The 18337-nt window shown below is 32.9% G+C and overlaps 1 protein-coding gene across 3 annotated transcripts in view; it reads left to right on the forward strand.

Moving 5' to 3' along the window:
- The window catches only part of tgs1 (trimethylguanosine synthase 1), a 36846-nt gene that overhangs the window by 9285 nt on the left and 9224 nt on the right, over positions 1-18337 (forward strand). For 2 of the 3 annotated variants that reach the window (XM_073849625.1, XM_073849626.1), the window contains exons 6-9: positions 2322-2408; positions 2500-2677; positions 6753-7047; positions 7197-7361. In XM_073849625.1, coding sequence (XP_073705726.1) covers positions 2322-2408; positions 2500-2677; positions 6753-7047; positions 7197-7361 — 725 coding nt within the window. The remainder of the gene's footprint in view (positions 1-2321; positions 2409-2499; positions 2678-6752; positions 7048-7196; positions 7362-18337) is intronic. The other variant, XM_073849627.1, reaches the window with a different exon arrangement.

Here is an 18337-nt window from a genome sequence, read left to right on the forward strand (position 1 = left end):
TTCAGTCGTAAAGAAATTATGTTTTTTGAGGAAAACATTTCAGGATTTCTCTCCATATAATGGACTTCTATGGTGCCCCCGAGTTTGAACTTCCTAAATGCAGTTTAAATGCAGCTTCAAAAGGCTCTAAATGATCCCAGCTGAGGAATAAGAGTCTTATCCAGCGAAACGATCTGTTACTTTCTAAAAACATTTACAATTTATATACTTTTTAATCTCTAAACAGAGTACACACAGAGCTAGACAAGATGAGCATTTGAGGTTAAAAAGTGTATAAATTGTATTTTTTTTTTAGAAAATAACGGATCGTTTTGCTAGATAAGACCCTTCTTTCCTCGGCTGTGATGGTTAAGAGTCCTTTGAAGCTGCATTTAAACTGCATTTTGGAAGTTCAACTCGGGGGCACCATAGAAGTCCATCATATGGAGAGAAATCCTGAAATGTTTTCCTCAAAAAACATCATTTCCTTACGACTGAAAAAAGAAAGACATGAACATCTTGGATGACAAGGGGGTGAGTACATTATCTGTAAATTTTTGTTCTGAAAGCGAACTACTCCTTTAAGTATACTGTATTGTATTAGCCTTATGTACTTAAAGGAGTAGTTGACTTTCAGAACTTTCCAGCTGAGGAAGAAGGGTCTTATCTAGCGAAACAATTGGTTATTTTCTAAAAACATTTACAATTTATATACTTTTTCATCTCTACAGAGTACTCACAGAGCTAGACAAGACGAGCATTTGAGGTTAAAAAGTATATAAATTGTAATTTTTTTTTTTTTTGAAAATAACCGATCATTTTGCAGAATCGATAAGACCCTTTTTCCTTGGCTGTGATGGTTTAGAGCCATTTGAAGCTGCATTTAAACTGCATTTTGGAAATTCAACTTGGGAGCACCATAGAAGTCCATTATATGGAGAGAAATCCTGAAATGTTTTCCTCAAAAAAAATATTTTCTTACGACTGAAGAAAGAAAGGCATGAACATCTTGGATGACATAGAAAGTTCCCCTGAAAACAAATATCCTGTCATTATTTACAGTCAAACCAAAATTTATTCAGACACCTTCAACATTTCTCACATTGTCACAGTTTATTCACTATAGTTTAGAAAATGGTAACAAAATATGACAAGAACTCAGAGTTAAACTGTGTCAGAACAAGTTTATCTTGATAATGATAGAACTTTGATAGAAACGGATTACAATCAACCAAACATTTAGACAGCTGTTAGTATGACAACATTTACACAACTATCAATAATATATTTAACAATTACCAAGCAATGCTTAATTTTATTCAGTCTGTGGTGTAAAAGGTTGCATTAAAGAAAAAATTAAAGCAAAACATGGTAAGGTCAAAGTGTCTGAATAACCTTTGGTCGCAAAAGTCGCAATATTTATCAGTTTTACTGGTAGTCCACTGTATGAAGAATTTTTGGTATAATATGGCACAGTTTATTTTGCTATCCTCACTTACATAAATTAACTATAGTGTCCTGCACTCACTAGTAAAAAAAAAAAAAAAATAATATCTGGTGTCTGAATCATTTTTGGTTTGACTGTATGTCATTACAAATCCATTTGCTGTAATGGAAACATTTTTAATAATAATTGAATAATTGTTATACAACTCTTAGTTGATTAGAACTGATAAATCAGCATATGAGAATGATTTCTGAAGGATCATGTGACACTGAATACCGGAGCAATGACGCTAAAAAAAATCAGCTTTGATCACAGAAATAAATTGAATTTTTACATTATTTTACATTGTAACAATATTTCACAATATTTTTTTTTTCTGTGTTTTTGATGAGCAAATATATATATATATATATATATATATATATATGTATATGTGTGTGTAAACATGTATGACAGCGGAAGCTATGGATTACGGTATATAAAGTTTTAATTTGGAAATTTTTCTTACACAAATGCATCAGTTCACTTCAAAAAGGCCTTTATCAACCCTGTGTAGCCATGTGGAGTACTTTTTATGATGGATGGATGCACTTTATTTTGCTTTAAAATTTCAACACCCATTCACTGCCATTATAAAGCTTGGAAGAGGCAAGACCTTTTTTAATGTATCTCCAGTTGTATTCATCTGAAAGAAGAAAGTCATATACACCTAGGATAGCTTATGGGGTAATTTTCATTTTTGGGTGAACTATCCCTTTAAATGTGTTGATCCCTGGCTTATTTGCTGCTCAAATGTATTTTGAATGTATCAAAATCATTTTTGGGCTATATAGGATAGAAAGACTATGTAAGATGATGTAATACAGTGCTGTTTAAATGGCTACTCTTATTACAGTCATGAGCTGGATGTTGAGGAGCTTGCAGAGGTGCCGGATGAGGAGGTGTGGGATGCTCTCGGTCTGAGACGTGGTCCACAGCCCAAGTAAGATCCCAGACAGAGGCTAGACACCTCTTTACTGTGTTGAAAACAATCAGGGCCTCAGTTAACATCCAAATGTTTTTTGTCTTGGCAGGTTTGACAGCGTTGTAAAGCTGAAACAAGGCCAAGCTTCATACTCGGGCAGGAGTGAGGATAACAAAAAGCCTCCAGAGGAAAGAAAAAAAGCAGCCTGCAAAATCAACAAGCACATCTTCTTTACTGATGATGGACCACAAAACACAAAGCCAAAGATCAGCAATGTCCTTCAGAAAGTAAGCTGTTTTTTGCTTTGTGTGCATTTCATTTTTGATGAAAAACTTTACCTAAAAAAATTACTCCCAGAAGTTTTATGTGTCTTTTGTTTTGTCTGAATTAGCCAGTTGCATCAGGTCAGACAAAGACAATTTTCAGTGTTAGGGCTGCAGCGAGTAGATTAGACTTAATAGCTTTTGCAGTGCAGTAATCTAATGAACACACTAATTTTAGAAGATAAATATATTTATAAAAACAAAATAAATTAAAACAGTGGCATTTAGCTTTAAATGTTTCTCACTGATTACAAGCAAAGGAATTAATTACGTGCAATAATTGCAAGGCCTATTGCTCAGAGCTGATAATGGTAACAAAAAATATTTCGTTTTTTTGTGCCTCTTGTTTACTCTAACATAAAACCAAGTGACTGTTTACATTAATACCTGCCAGAAAAGGGCGATTTACATACACAGGCACATTACTTTGTTCAAATACACTGCCAATCAAAACTTAGTATGATTTTAAAATGTTTTTGAAAGGAGTCTCTCTTTTGTTACAAATGCAGTCAAAACAGTAATTTTGTGAAATGTTATTACAGTTTGAAGTACCTCTTTTATATTTTAATATATTTTTAAATGCAATTTATTCATTTGATGGTAAAGCTGAATTTTCATTAGCCATTACATAAGATTTCAGTATCTCATGATCTTACCGAAATCATTTTAATGTACTGTTTTCCTGCTCAATAAATTATTTTTTAACATTAATATCAATGTTGAAACCAATTCAGATGATTTTTTCTTTTTTTTTTGAAATTACCAGTGAGTGGTATGGTTATAGTATGTATTTTATTTTATTTCATGTTATTTACTTTACTTAAATTTAATTTAATTTTATCATTTAATTTAATTTAGTTTTGTTTTTAATTTGATTTTATTTATTTATTCTTTTTTTATTAATCTTATTTTATTTCAGTGTTTCATTTCATTATTTCATTTTTACATTTTAATTTAATTTATTTTTGTTTCATTTAAATTTGATTGTATTTAATTTCTTTTTTCATTTCATTTCATTTTGTTTTATTTTATTTCATTGTTTAATTTAATTTTATTTATCATTTCATTTTATTGTTCTTTTTAATTTTAATTTTTTTTACTTCGTTAAATTAAATTTTATTTTATTACATTTCATTGTTCCATTTTATTTTATTTCATTTGTTCATTTAAATACATTTTATTTCATTTTGTTTAATTTGATTTGATATGATTTAATTTTATTGTATTTAATTTCTGTTTATTTCATTGTTTAATTTAATTGTATTTCATTTTATTTCATTTCATTTTATTATTCTATTTTGTTTTATTTCATTTTGTTTAATTTAATTGTTCATTTTGTTAAAGTTTTTCTTTACATTTCATTGTTTCATTTTATTTTATTTCGTTATATTATATATATTTTTATATAATTAAATTTTATTTTATTTTGTTTAATTTAATTTGATTTGAATTTTATTGTATTTAATTTCTGTTTATTTCATGTTATTTTTTTGTTATTTTATTTCATTGTTTAATTTAATTGTATTTCATTTTATTTTGTCATTTCATTTTATTATTCTACTTTATTTCATTTTGTTTAATTTCATCGTTTCATTTCATTTTATTTCATTTCATTATTTTATTACATTTCATTATATTTCATTTTATTTCATTGTATTTAGTTTCATTTTATTTTATTTAAGTTTGTTTTTATTTCAATTTATTTTATTTTATTTTATTTCATTTTATTTTGAAGTACCAGTAATTTAAACCATCCCTGTCAGATATGGTTTTAAGAGACTGTTGAGGGACGAGGTTCCCATTATTTTCTATTGTGCAGTTTATAGTCCCTCATCCTTAAGCTCCTCTGTACTACTAGGCAATCAGCTGTATGGTCTTCAACAGCGGTAGTTTAACTGAGCGATGAAATGCGTATGTTTGCGTTGTTCCCTGAGGTTTTATTGACACATGGATTTTGTGGGCTTTCATGTAAGATGTGTCATTCTCGTGCTTTACTATGGGTCAGTGAAGCACAGTGTAAATTGTTCTGAGTTTGTGTGTGTGTGTTCGAGAGGAGAATGGGGTAGAGAGTGGGCATAGAGCCAGCAGGAGCGGTGAGGCAGACACTTTCTGCAGTCTGCACAGAGCTGCTTCATCTACCTCCCCACCCCATCACAGCGCTGTCACGCAGCACCTGCTTACCGCGCGCTGTCAGCTCCCGTCAGACAGACACAGCCGCCCTAACCTGCAGTCTCACCCCTGACACTAACACACACAGGACAGCTTCAAACGCTTGGTCTTCATCACTGGCATGTTGAATATTTAGGAAAGAATAGAGATGAATTGTATTCAACCCAGAGCATCTAGTCTTCTTATCGATGGACTTTTTCAAGGTGGATTTCTGAGTTTAATGCTGGTTTCATGTAAGGCTGGATTTTAGCCAGTGAATTTACTGCAGTGCTCTACAATTGATTCCTCTGTAGCACAAATTGATCTGGTAGAGGATGAAAACTTTACTGCATCAGACATTATCACTAGTATCTTTTCATGCTGGATGCTTAACAAGACTTTGTCAGGGCTTCCTTTATCACACTGAGGCCTGCAGTTCTGCTGTTTTTATTGATGCCTGCTAAGGCTGAATTTTTTCCTAATGCCAGGGACCCATCAGATTAAATGTAGTTTTTATTTTAATGTAAGGAGCTTATGTCTGCAAATTTTATACTTTTTTGTTACACTACATTTCTGAAAAAAAGCCCTAAAAAAGCTGTAAAATAAATGAATACATTCCAAAGACCCCAAATATGATGATGATTTTTTTTTAAATAAAGAAATTAATGCTTTCATTCAGCAAGGACACATTAAATTGATCAAACAAAATGACAGTAAAATTTTAAACGTGGTTACAAAAGATTTCTATTTTACATAAAGGCTGATCTTTTTTTTTTCAGGTTTTTTTTTTTTTTTCATTTTATGTAGTTTTTTTTTTTCATTTAATTTTACAAATTTTATTTAAAAAAAATTATCTATTTAATTTAATTTATTTTATTTTTATTTCATTTCATTTTATTACGTTTCATTTCAGTTTATTTTATTTTATCATTTGATTCAGTTTTTCTCATTTCATTTTATTATATCTTTTATTTCAGTTTTTCTTTTATTCTTTTTAATTCATTTCATTTTTTATTTTATTTTTCATTTTATGTAGTTTTTTTCCATTTCATTTTTAAATTTTTATTTAAAAAAAATTATCTATTTAATTTAATTTATTTTATTTATTTCATTTTATTTTATAACGTTTCATTTCAGTTTATTTTATTTTATCAGTTTTTCAGTTTTTTTCATTTCATTTTATTATATTTTTTATTTCAGTTTTTCTTTTATTATTTTTAATTCATTTCATTTTATTACATTTTGTTTTGTTTAATTTTATTTCATTTATTATTTAATTTTATTTCATTTCATTTTATTATATTTAATTTTTATTTTTTAATTTAATTTCATTTCATTTCATTATTTTATTTTTTCATTTTATTATTTCATTCAATTTCATTTTATAACATTTCATTTCATTTATTTCATTTCAGTTTATTTCCTTTTGTTATTTTATTTTATTTTATTTCATTTCATTCTATTACATTACAATTTATAAAATTTAATTTTTATTTTATTTTTTTTCATTTTATTATTATTATTATTATTATTTTTTTTTTAAGAATTTGTTTGTTTTTTCAGCAAGGATGCATTTAATTATATAATTATCAAAATTATTTTTATTTCAAATAAAGGCTGTTCTTTTGAACTTTCTATTCATTAAAGAATACTGGAAAAATCATGGTTTTCACAATAATATTAAGCAGCTTAATTGTTTTCAGCATTGAAAATGTTTTTTTTAATGATTTCTGAATGATCATGTGACATTGAAGACTGGAGTAATGGCTGCTGAAAATTCAGATTTGCCACCACATCAATAAATTACATTTTAAAACTAATTAAATAGAAAACAGCATTTTTTAGTTTGGTCTTTCCTATAAAAGCTCTATATTCCCTCATACCCTCACAGGTCCAGAGTTTCCTTCAGCAGGTTCAGACTAATGCTGACTCTGAAGAGGCCTCCATGTCTAAAGCCCTGACTGAGCCATGTGAGAGAGCAGAAGATGGAAGTCTACCTACAGGAAAGGAAGATGAGGAAAAAACTGATGAAACAGAGTATGAGAAGACTCAGCTCAGCAGAGGATGGAACATTCAACCAGAGCCAGAAGAAAAACAGGACAGCGATTCAGATCCCAGAGGAGAGCTGCAGCCCTTGGACATCCCTGACTTCTTACTCCCTGACGCTCCTGAGGACGCTGAGGGAGGTCAGCATTAAGTGCCCTGCTTTTACATGATACAAATGAGATAATCACGCCCTGTGCTCCTGTAACATACAAGCCAACCATTAACACAGTTAGGCTTCTCATTTGCTGTTCAAAGCAATTTGACATAATCATGCTGTTGCCTTTCCCAGCAGAGAGCGTGCAGCCACTTAAAAAGAATAAGAGAAGGAACAGGAAGAGAAGAAAGGATGTGCAGATGCCACCTGAGATTGCAGCAGAACCTGAGCTGGCCAAGTACTGGGCACAGCGCTACCGTCTGTTTTCCAGGTTCGATGAGGGCATCAAACTTGACCATGGTGAGTCAGCACAAAGCCACATCTTCATTTTAGGCAATTCATTGCATTTATCCAAAGCAACGTCAGTGCTGCAGCATCAGGGCCATTGTTTTAAACAGTGGAAAATTACAATGTTAGCCAACCTATGGAACTAGAAATTAATTATTCTTCATAAAGCTGGCTATTCTAGATGCATGCATTGTGTATGACTTTAATATGACCGCGTTTTAGTGCCACGTTAGTAAAAAAAAAAAAATAGCAAAATTACAAGAAAAGGTCTAAATATTCAGAGAATAAAGTCAAAATATTTTGAGAATAAAGATGAAATGCTTCAAAAATAGTCGAAATTACGAGAATAAAGACAAAATGTTAGAGAAAAAAAAAAGACTAAATCTTTTGACAATAAAGTCAAAATATTTCGAGAATAAAGGCAAAATGTTTCAAGAATAAAGTCGAAATTAGAAGAATAAAGACACAATGTTTTGAGAATAAAGTCAAAATATTTCGAGAGTAAAGATGAAATGTTTCGAGAATAAAGTCGAAATTACGAGAATAAAGTCAAAATGTTTTGAGAATAAAGACATTATTTGAGAATAAAGTCAAAATATTTTGACTTTATTCTCAAAATATTTAGACTATTTTTAAAATATTTTGACTATTCTCGTAATTTCGACTTTATTCTCGTAATTTCAACTTCATTCTCAAGATATTATTGACTTTATTTTCAGAATTTCAACTTTTATTCTTTTAATATTTTGACTTTATTCTCGTAATTTCAACTTTATTATTTTAATATTTCTACTTTATTCCCATAATTTCAACTTTATTCTCGAAATATTTTGACTTGATTCTCTTAATATTCTGACTTTATTCCCGTAATTTCCACTTTATTCTCTTAATATTTTTTACTTTATTCTCATAATTTCGACTTTATTCTCGTAATTTCGATTTGGTTCTCGTAATTTCCACTTTATTCTCGTAATTTTGACTTGATTCTCAGAATATTTTAACTTTATTCTCAGAATATTTTGACTATTCACGTAATTTCGACTTTATTCTCGTAATTTAGATTTTTCTCGTAATTTCTACTTTATTCTCGTAATTTCAATTTCTTTTTCAAAATATTTTGACTTTATTCTCGTAATTTCAACATTATTCTCTCAATATTTCTACTTTATTCTTGGAATTTAGACCTTATTCTTAAAATATTTCGACTTTTCTCAAAATATTTCGACTTTATTCTCAAAATATTTCTTTGGAATTTCGACTTTATTCTCGAAACCCTTCGACTTTATTCTTGTAATTTCGACTTTATTCTCAAAATATTTTGACCTTATTTTCTTAATTATTTGACTTTATCATAATCTTGACTGTATTCTCTAAATATTTAGACTTTATTCTCATAATTTCGACTCTATTCTCTTAATATTTCTACTGTATTATCAAAGTATTACAACTTACTCTCGTAATCTTATGTAGTTTTTTTATTTTTAACATTAACATTTTAACCACTAAAACGCCATCATACTTTAATGATGATGCAAATTAATTTGTTGAATTAAGAATAGAGTATTTGCAAACCCCCCTGCTACTGGTGTTTAGAGAATAGAAGGGGTCACAAACTAATGACCGTTTTTAGAAAAATGGTAAAATAAGTACATTAAATCATTGTCACAGTGTTAATTATATATTGCCAATATATTCTATATATGGCCCAGCCCTAATTTTATATTTAGCTTAGCTATTTGGTTATACATAAACCAGAAGCCCGCACAGCCTCTGTAATTGTCTCTGTAAGTCTTTTTGGAATAACATGCACCAATGAATCATTCACAGTAAAACCGGTGACTTTAACAAAAAGAGGGATACACTGAAAACTGAGGAATAGAGTATGATGTCAGTGTTGAGAGGTATTTGTGAGGATGTAGCAGCTGAAGGTGTGGGCTGTCTGACTGCGCCGGCTCTGTCTGCAGTGTGTGTGCTGCTGACGCTAGACACGGAGCCCCTCATACCTCCTGCGTCAGACCAGACAAAAAGGGAGGGAGACAGCGAGCGAGTGAGCGAGAGGGAGCAAGTGAGAGCAAGGCAGCAGGCAGCTTTTAGAGCGCTCAGGAGAGCACTCTTTTCTTTCCCCACGCTACACTTTGCACAAATAGAGTGCTCAGCCTCAGTGGAGGACAACCTTTAGCTCTGGTGCTTTACCTGTGTTCTCCTCTCCACTGCCGCCTGCAAAGTGGGTCACTCTTTTAATGGACACAGTGTGTTAAACTGAACATAATCCTGATTGTTAATCGCCTTTCGCTTGTCTAATTTTCTTTTTGCAAAAGGAATTTTATTAGCTGCATATTCTTTTATACTTGGTCCTTTTACCATTTGGAAAACCAGATGATGGGATAATGGTAAAAGGATTTTTTTTTTTTTTTTTTGTGAACTTACTTAAAGGGAACCTGGGGTATTAAGACTTGTATGGCTTAATACAACGTGAATGATGTTTCTCACTGAAGTACGTAGTAGAAAACCCATGAAAGATTTACTTTATTTTAAAAATCTACATCGTTTCATTCATATTTTGGACTGTAGGGAGCACAATTATTTAGATGAGCTGAAATGGTTGCACTCCATTAGCTACTGGCACTACATTTTTTACCACAACACTACTTCGAATAAGCAACCCGGAATATAAATTACTGATACGATACCACATTGTGCAGCTTTTGGTTGTAATTTTTAGTTGAAGGGCAACAAGAGAAGCGATGTAAGTCTTCACTGCTTTCCTAGCGATAAGAAGAGGAGAAAAGAACGGGAAAATGACGAATAAAACTTTCTAAAGACAAATGGCAGAGACAAGAAACGCTAGATGTCATCTAAACATGCAGACGCTTGTCATGATGGTGCAGCCACTAAAGGAGTTTCTCAGCATGGATTTCACTCGTTATCTGGGGGTGTTTAGACTCCTTGTGGGGAAAAATCGATGGTACAGCATTTGGATTAAACCTATGCTTATATCCATCACCACCTTTACCCTCTTTCAGTAGCTGTGGTCTTCGTATTAATATTGTATTTTCAGAGTTGCTTAAAAATAAAAATAGCAACAGACAAATAGCTCACCAAGTGCAATCATTTCACCTCATCGGAATAATGGCGCCCTTCCATAGTCCAAAATATGTATGAAAAGATGTGGATTTTTTAAAATAACATAAATCTTTAATGGGTTTTCAACTTCATATTTCAATAAGAGACATAATTTACGTTATATTAAGCCATACAAGTCTTAATAGGGCTGGGCGATAAAACGATAACGATATATATCGCGATAGACAAGAGATCGATATCAATAAAAAATATGTTCGATAAAACGTTCGATATTTTGTATTCTACGTCGGCCCGCCCAGCCCCCCTTTAACGTCCAGTTAATTTTATTTTCAATATAGCGCCAGATCACAATAGAAGGTTATCTTTCCTACAGAACGGGCCCTTGTTGTTGTATTAAACAAACTAAATAGCCTTATGTTATTTATCTTATTTACACGACGGCATGTGATTTCTGTCTCTACATGATCGAGCGTTTACAATGTCTCCTCACAGACGGGATCGCGGACTCCATTCATAAAAACGGACTTTACTATAGGGCGGAATGCCGCGGAATTCGTCGATTTTTGGACCAATAAATCAAAAGTTGATCTGTTAATTAATTCAGATCGCGATATGGACTAGTGTCTGTGAAAACTTAAATGCAAAAAGACCGTTTCAATATGAATCCTGCATGTTCCGTTTGCCTCTATATGTATGAATGGAGGAGACGCATTTTATTTTCACTACACGCATACTGCACACGTGACGCTCCCGCTAATGTTTGGCCTTTGCATCTCACATGAACAGACAAACTCCAATACATCTCCAAAGCTGCTGTGAGTGTCACTTTTTGTCAATTTTACCGTTTCATTAGTGAAAATAGCATCATTCATACTGTATTACACACTGAAACTTCACAGCAACCTGTCAAAATAAAAGTACGGTTTAACATGTAACAGAACAATATTAGTCTTGTATTACTTTGTACAGTATAATGTAGGTGTTTATATGTTAACATTTAAATAATTTACATAAAACAATATATATGATAAAAAAAAATATATAAAAAAGAGTCACCACTTAATTGTTGAAAAAATACTATTATTATTAAACCTTTTTTTAACTGAATATAGTTTTTCTTCTATGTATTAATTTTAACAGTAAAGATCCTTTTATTTTTATTTTAAAAAATAAATCAGTGATTTTGCTTTCATTTGATTATCAGAAAAATAAAAACAAGAATTTCTGAAAAAAGCAAAAGATTGTAGGGCCCTATTGTTCAAAATGTTGAAAGGTTTGGACTTATTTTTTCACTGAAATAAATGTTTTCGTTATTACACAAAGTAGGCTAAAGTACCGGGAAAGAAGTAACGTTGGCTACTGGCAACCAGCAATCTGTGCAACAATAAATATTATCAGCCAAGTACTTTGCAACAACCTCTGACCTGAGGTCAAGCCGTACTTCTGAGCCATACATTAGCTTGACCATTCACTTCATCGACAATGAATGGGGTTTGAATTGATCATTAAGAGATAATTAAGTGTATATTGTGACTTTAGACTTATGTTTACATTTTAATTATTTAAGTTTTCCAGGGTTGTTGAGATTTATATCTTAATAAATGAGGGGATTATTATCATAGGAAGGTTAAGTTTAAAATAAAAATGTTTGAATGTAATATATTTTTCTCCTGGTCCTTATTTTAAATGGGTCATAAAAAAAATCAATAATTATCGATATCGACCGATATGAAACACTGATATCGTGATATAGTTTTCAGCCATATCGCCCAGCCCTAAGTCTTAATACCCGGGGTTCCCTTTATCTGACTTAAGATCTAATAAATTAATCTTGTATTAAAGATATATGTGACCCTGGACCACAAAACCAGTCTTAAGTTGCTGGGGTATATTTGTAGCAATAGCCAAAAATACATTGTATGGGTCAAAATTATTGATTTTTCTTTTATGTCAAAAATCATTAGGAAATTAAGTAAAGATCATGTTACATTAAGATTTTTTGTAAAATTCCTACTGTAAATCTATCAAAATGTAATTTTTGATTAGTAATATGCATTAAGAACTTAATTTGGACAACTTTAAAGGTGATTTTCTCAGTATTTAGATTTTTTTGCACCCTTAGATTCCAGATTTTCAAATAGATGTATCTCGGCCAAATATTGTCCTATCCTAACAAACTATACATCAATAGAAAGCTTATTTATTGAGCTTTCATATGATGTATATATCTCAGTTTTGTCAAATTTAACCTTATGACTGGTTTTGTGGTCCAGGGTCACATATGTGACTCTGGACCACAAAACCTTAAGTCTTAAGTAGCACGGGTATTTTTGTAGCAATAGCCAAAAATACATTGTATGGGTCAAAATTATCGATGTTTCTTTTATGCCAAAAATCATTAAGATCATGTTCCATGAAAATTTTTGGTAAATTTCTTACCATAAATATATAAAATCAAAATTTTTAATTAGTAGTATGAATTGCTAAGGACTTCATTTGGACAACTTCAAAGGTGATTTTCTCAATATTTAAATTTTTTTTTTTTTGCACCCTCAGGTTCCTGATTTTTATATATACATCTCAATTTAAAAAAATAATTACCATTATGACTAGTTTTGTACTCCAGGGTCACATATGCTCTGAAGATACTTTTTCTAAAGTCTTAAAGGAAAGTATTAAGTTTTGTATAGCATAATATAACGTAAATTATGTCTCTTACTGAAATATGTAGTAGAAAACCCATGAATGATTTACATTTATTTAAAAAAATCCACATCATTATATACATATTTTGGACTATGGGGGGCTCTATTATTTTCATTATGTAGAACGGTTGCGCTCGGTGATGTACTGGCACTAAGCTACACTATTTCTATAGCAACACAACTCGTAAAAATAAAATACTGATACAATGACCACAGCTACTGAAAGAGCTAACAGGTGGCGATGGTAGTGTAGGCTTAAACTGTACCATCGATTTTCCCCAAAAAGTGTCTAAACGCACCCGGATATCGAGCAAAATCTGCACTGAGAAAATCCTTCAGTGGCTGCGGCGTCATGACAAGAATCAACATGTTTACATAATTTGTAAGCTCTTTCAGTAGCTGTTGTGTATTAAAAGCCTCAAAGGCATCAGGGCTAAAGTGGAGAGAACAAAGACGCGGGTCTTCAGGATGTTTTATTCATCCACAGGTATCTTCCCATTATTTTCTTCTCATCTTATCGCTAGGAAAGCAGACCTATATCGCTTCTCTTGTTGCGGTAAAAATAGCATAATAGTTTTACAGCAACAGAACTCTGAATGCACAACTTGGAAAATAAAATACAGATATGATGCCACATAATGCTAGCCTGGAAAAAATCTAGACCCTAATCTATTAAGATTAAGGGTCTGGCATGGAGCAATGAAAAGGACCTAACTCGAGGGGCGGCACCAAGCATGCATTTGGAACTCTCACTGCACGCAATTGGATAACGTCACGACCAATCACAACAATACACGGTGTGAAAAACGTCCTTCTTGCAAAGGAACGATTCGAGTGCGGTTTTCTGTTCCTCTTTTATATGAAAAGCCAAGTCTAACTCGTTCGTTGTAGCGACCAAAGCCGTTTCAAACAACTGGTGTTCATCTGTAGTCATCTTTCAATGTTTACTAAATGATTCCGGATGTCGCAGCGCTGTCGTCATCAGCTTAGCTCGCCTCTGGCCCGCCTACATCAGATACACCGATTTGATTGGTTCCCAGAACTGCTTACGTAATGCAGTAACGTGCATCATTGCTCGATGCCAGAGTGTCTTGCAGAGACAATTCAAATTGTGGAAACCTCTGGATTTCCAGGGTAACATAATGCGGCTTTTGGTTGTAATTTTCAGTCAAAGGGAAACGAGAAGTGATGTAAATCTTCCCATTCTTTTCTCCTCTTCTTATTGCTAGGAAAGCAGTGCCTGTGGATGAATAAAACTTTCTAAAGACCTGCATTTTTGTTCTCTCCACTTTAGCCCTGATGTCTTTGAGGCTTTTAGTAGAACACAGCTACTGTAAGAGCTTACAAATGTTGTAAACATGTTGACACCTGTCATGACGCCGCAGCCACTGAAGGAGTTCACTCGATGTCTAGGTGCGTTTAGACTTTTTGTGGGGAAATTCGATGGTACAGCATCTGGTTTAAGCCTACACTTATTTTCATCGCCACCTGTAAGCTCTTTCAGTAGCTGTGATCATCGTATCAGTATTTTATTTTCCAAGTTGTGTTGCGGTAGAAATAGCATAGCTCTGTGACAGTAGCTCACAGAGTGCAACTTTTCTACATAATAAAAATAATGACTAGAGCCCGACCGATAAAGGATTTTGAAGGCCGATTCCGATACAAATTTGTTGGTTTTAAAATCTGATATTCCGATATATCGCCGATATTTTTTTATTTATTTATTTTTATTTCAGAAACGCGCAACAAAACATTAACAGATTTCCCTAACATTAGTTATTTGTAGTTATTTATGAGTTTTAACTAACATAATATGATAATGCATTTGAAAAAGAAACTTGTTTCTTTTATTGTCACAACAGAACAGAGGAACATCAAAATATATTAAAGTTCTGATAAATAAAATGTATAAAAATAAGCTACCTTATAATTACAATGTCAGCTTGCTTATCCCTTTACCTGCACTTTTTAAATTCTTTCCACCAAGCTACATCAAATCATTTTCAATCATCAGTTGCTGCCTGCCTTCTAAAACCTACTATTTAGCGATCTAAATCCATTATGTGACTCTTTAATGCACCGGCTGAACGACAGTCTGCAACGCACACTTGGCGTCATTGGATTTCACACACGTGTAAAAGAAAAGCTAACTTTTATGCACAAGCTACGTTTGATACTTTTTCTCTATGTCTAAATGTTCACTCCTTTCAAGTAACTTACATTTTACAATCCAGGGACTGTAACTAGAGATATGCTAGTTATAAATACAGTAATCATTACTTTATTTAGGCAGAATAAGTTTGTTGTGGTTTCCAAGCTCATTAATGTTAACGTTAGCTTCCACTGATAGAGTTTGTTACTATTACTCTGATCATCTTTGCTTTCACATTAATGGGAGGGTTTGTTTCATGCAGCCAAGAGATGAAGTAGATACCTGTCTTCCTGCGGGGGTGTAAGTTACTTTTATGTGGGCTTTTGCGGGACGAAATAACATATATTCCTTTTGGAGCGGGCAGGCGTGGGACTAAAACATCCATCCCTTGCAGATCTCTAAGATGAAGTTTGCGTGCAGCGGTAGCTTTGTCTTCGGTTTTTACAAAGCGTAGCCACACTTTTGAGCACTTTGCGCGATCCATCTTGTAGTAGACTGATGTTTACATTACCACACAAGGTCCTGGCAGATTGCACGCGCGGATCCTGGCAGATCACTAGATGAAAAATTGCAGCCAGGAATTGATAAGAGGAATCGACATTTTAATTTTATAAAAAGTATCCGATTCTTTATCTTAAGTATCCAATTCCAGAATCTGAATCGATTTTCGATTCCCAACCCTACCATGAACACACTTCACCGATGATCTCACTCGCGGATAACAGGCTCTCTCTGCCCGACTCAGCGGGTTGCAGGATGTGTGGCGCATTATACACGAGTGTTGCCAACATGGACGGTGTAGAGTGCCATCTGGTGGACAATCTATACAACGCCAACACTCATAACATGGTTCAAGGGTGTTTCGTCCGTTTTTATTTTATTTTTGAAATATTCATTTATCGGCCATTATAAATGCCGATACCGATAGTTTGGAAAATGCCTAATATCGGCCGATAAATCGGTCGGGCTCTAATAATGACACCCCTTATAGTCCAAAATATGTATCAAACGATGGGGACTTTAAAATAACATAAACTTTTCATAGGTTTTCTACTACATATTTTAGTAAGACACATCATTTACATTGTATTAAGCCATACAAGTCTTAATACCCAGGGTTCCCTTTAAAAGGAACATTGGAAGAAATTTTCGCTTTTTTAACTTTGCATTTAGTTAGGTTTCTGGCATGTTTGCCAGCTTAGCAAAGCTGAAAAGAAAACACACAGCCAGTTTGTTATGGGCTGTCTGAGTCTATGTTGTCCAACGAACTGTTTCAATTTACAGAGCTGTTTCTGACAAGGTAAAAATGGTGTTGTTTTACACGACCATTGAGAAATTTTAACCAAAGTATGTTTTTTCGGACATTTCATGAAGACCCTAAAGAATCAAACCAACTTGTGGAAAATGGACATCCAGTGTCCAATTTATTAAATTGAACAGGGTTGCTTCTCGGGTACATTTATCTTTATATTTTTCAAGATTTTTCACATTTTTAATGAAAATTAGACAAAAGGCATTAAGACTATGAATTGTGTAGTGTAGCATTTATGAATTCCTTGGAACCTCCTGCAAGACCGTAGCATTGTGGTGCTGACTTTTCCTAAAGTACCACTAACATTTTTTCCAGAAAATGTAAAATATAGTTTTTATATTACAGATTCTCTTCCTCTGATGTAAGCCACTTTCCTTGTTAAATTTTGTGACATCATAACCATAGTACTGGGTTAGGATTTAGTTTTTAATAGGGCAGATCTTGGAAAAGATGCCTTTTAATCAGCACCAAATGTCAAATGGTTTTCCTTCTGGTACTATGAAAGGTCCCGTTATTTGGGATTAGAAAATCTCTCTTTACGGACGCCGGATTTCTCTTTGAATTCTCCAAAGTACCATGACTAATGTGTTTTTATACGTCTCTCTCACTTTGGAATCATAACTCTTTCACTATGCATCTGGAATTCTGTTTGAAAGTGAGATCAGAGCCTCGTATCTATTCACTTATTCATGTCAACAGAGGCAGTAGCCCATAGCCACAGTGAGCCTCTTTTCCGTTAGCACTGCCTGATTGGACAGAGGAGAACGAGGGTGAGATGAAGAGTGTGGGCTGAATTGTGTATCTCCTGCACTCCCACCCTAGAGAGAGGGGGGATTACCTCAGGGCTACAGCAATGCAAAATTGTCTTTTTACTACTGTGATACCCACTGAGAAGAGCCAGACAACAAGCTATGACGTCAGCAGTATGCCAATCAAGAGGCAGACGTTTAAATGGAATGAGGAAATTCTGAGTGATTTTTATCAGCATGTGACCCCACTAAATGGCACCGGCATGCATTAGCACTTTAGAGGCTGGAGAGATTAAAGATTCCAACATAAAATAGCATTCACAAGACATATTAATTTTATAATGCGACACGTCGATGTGGAACAGGATGTTGAACCAGGAAAAAAAATTGGTTATCCATTTGTTAACATTAACTAGTCTGGAGTCAAAGGAAAGAAAAAGGTTTGCAGAGATTTATAAGTAGAGCAGAGGTGTTGTTGTTGTTGTTGTTGTTGTTGTTGTTTTTTGCATAATAACTTGTTCTAGTGATTTGTGCTTAATATGACCTGGAATGTGACTTAAGTAAATGCGTTTGTTTCCTTTTTCTAAATCTCACAGGAATCCATCTAGCCAGTTTTTTTTTTTTTTTTTTAAATCTCTACTTGAGTATTTGACATACTTTTTAGTTTGAATGAAAAAAGTCTACTTTTAGATACGTTCCTATAGAAAACTGCGTTTGTATTACACTAATTTAACTGTAACTTGGGTAAGTGTATATAATTTTAATTTATAGGTATTAGTTATTTTAGGTAAGAGTCTTAAAAGCATGAAAATAGGCTAATTACTGCATAATACAACTGAATAAATGCAAAACAGTCATTCAGTTCAAAGATCAAAATGAATTAAGAGGTTAAATTAATAAACAGTATTTAATAATGTATATAAAAGTGCTTTAACAAAAGCGCTTATATCTAAGTGTGAGCTAAGTGGGCTGTCACTATCGATTAT

This window comes from Garra rufa, chromosome 10, assembly GCF_049309525.1.
Source record: "Garra rufa chromosome 10, GarRuf1.0, whole genome shotgun sequence".
NCBI classification, from domain to species: Eukaryota; Metazoa; Chordata; class Actinopteri; order Cypriniformes; family Cyprinidae; genus Garra; species Garra rufa.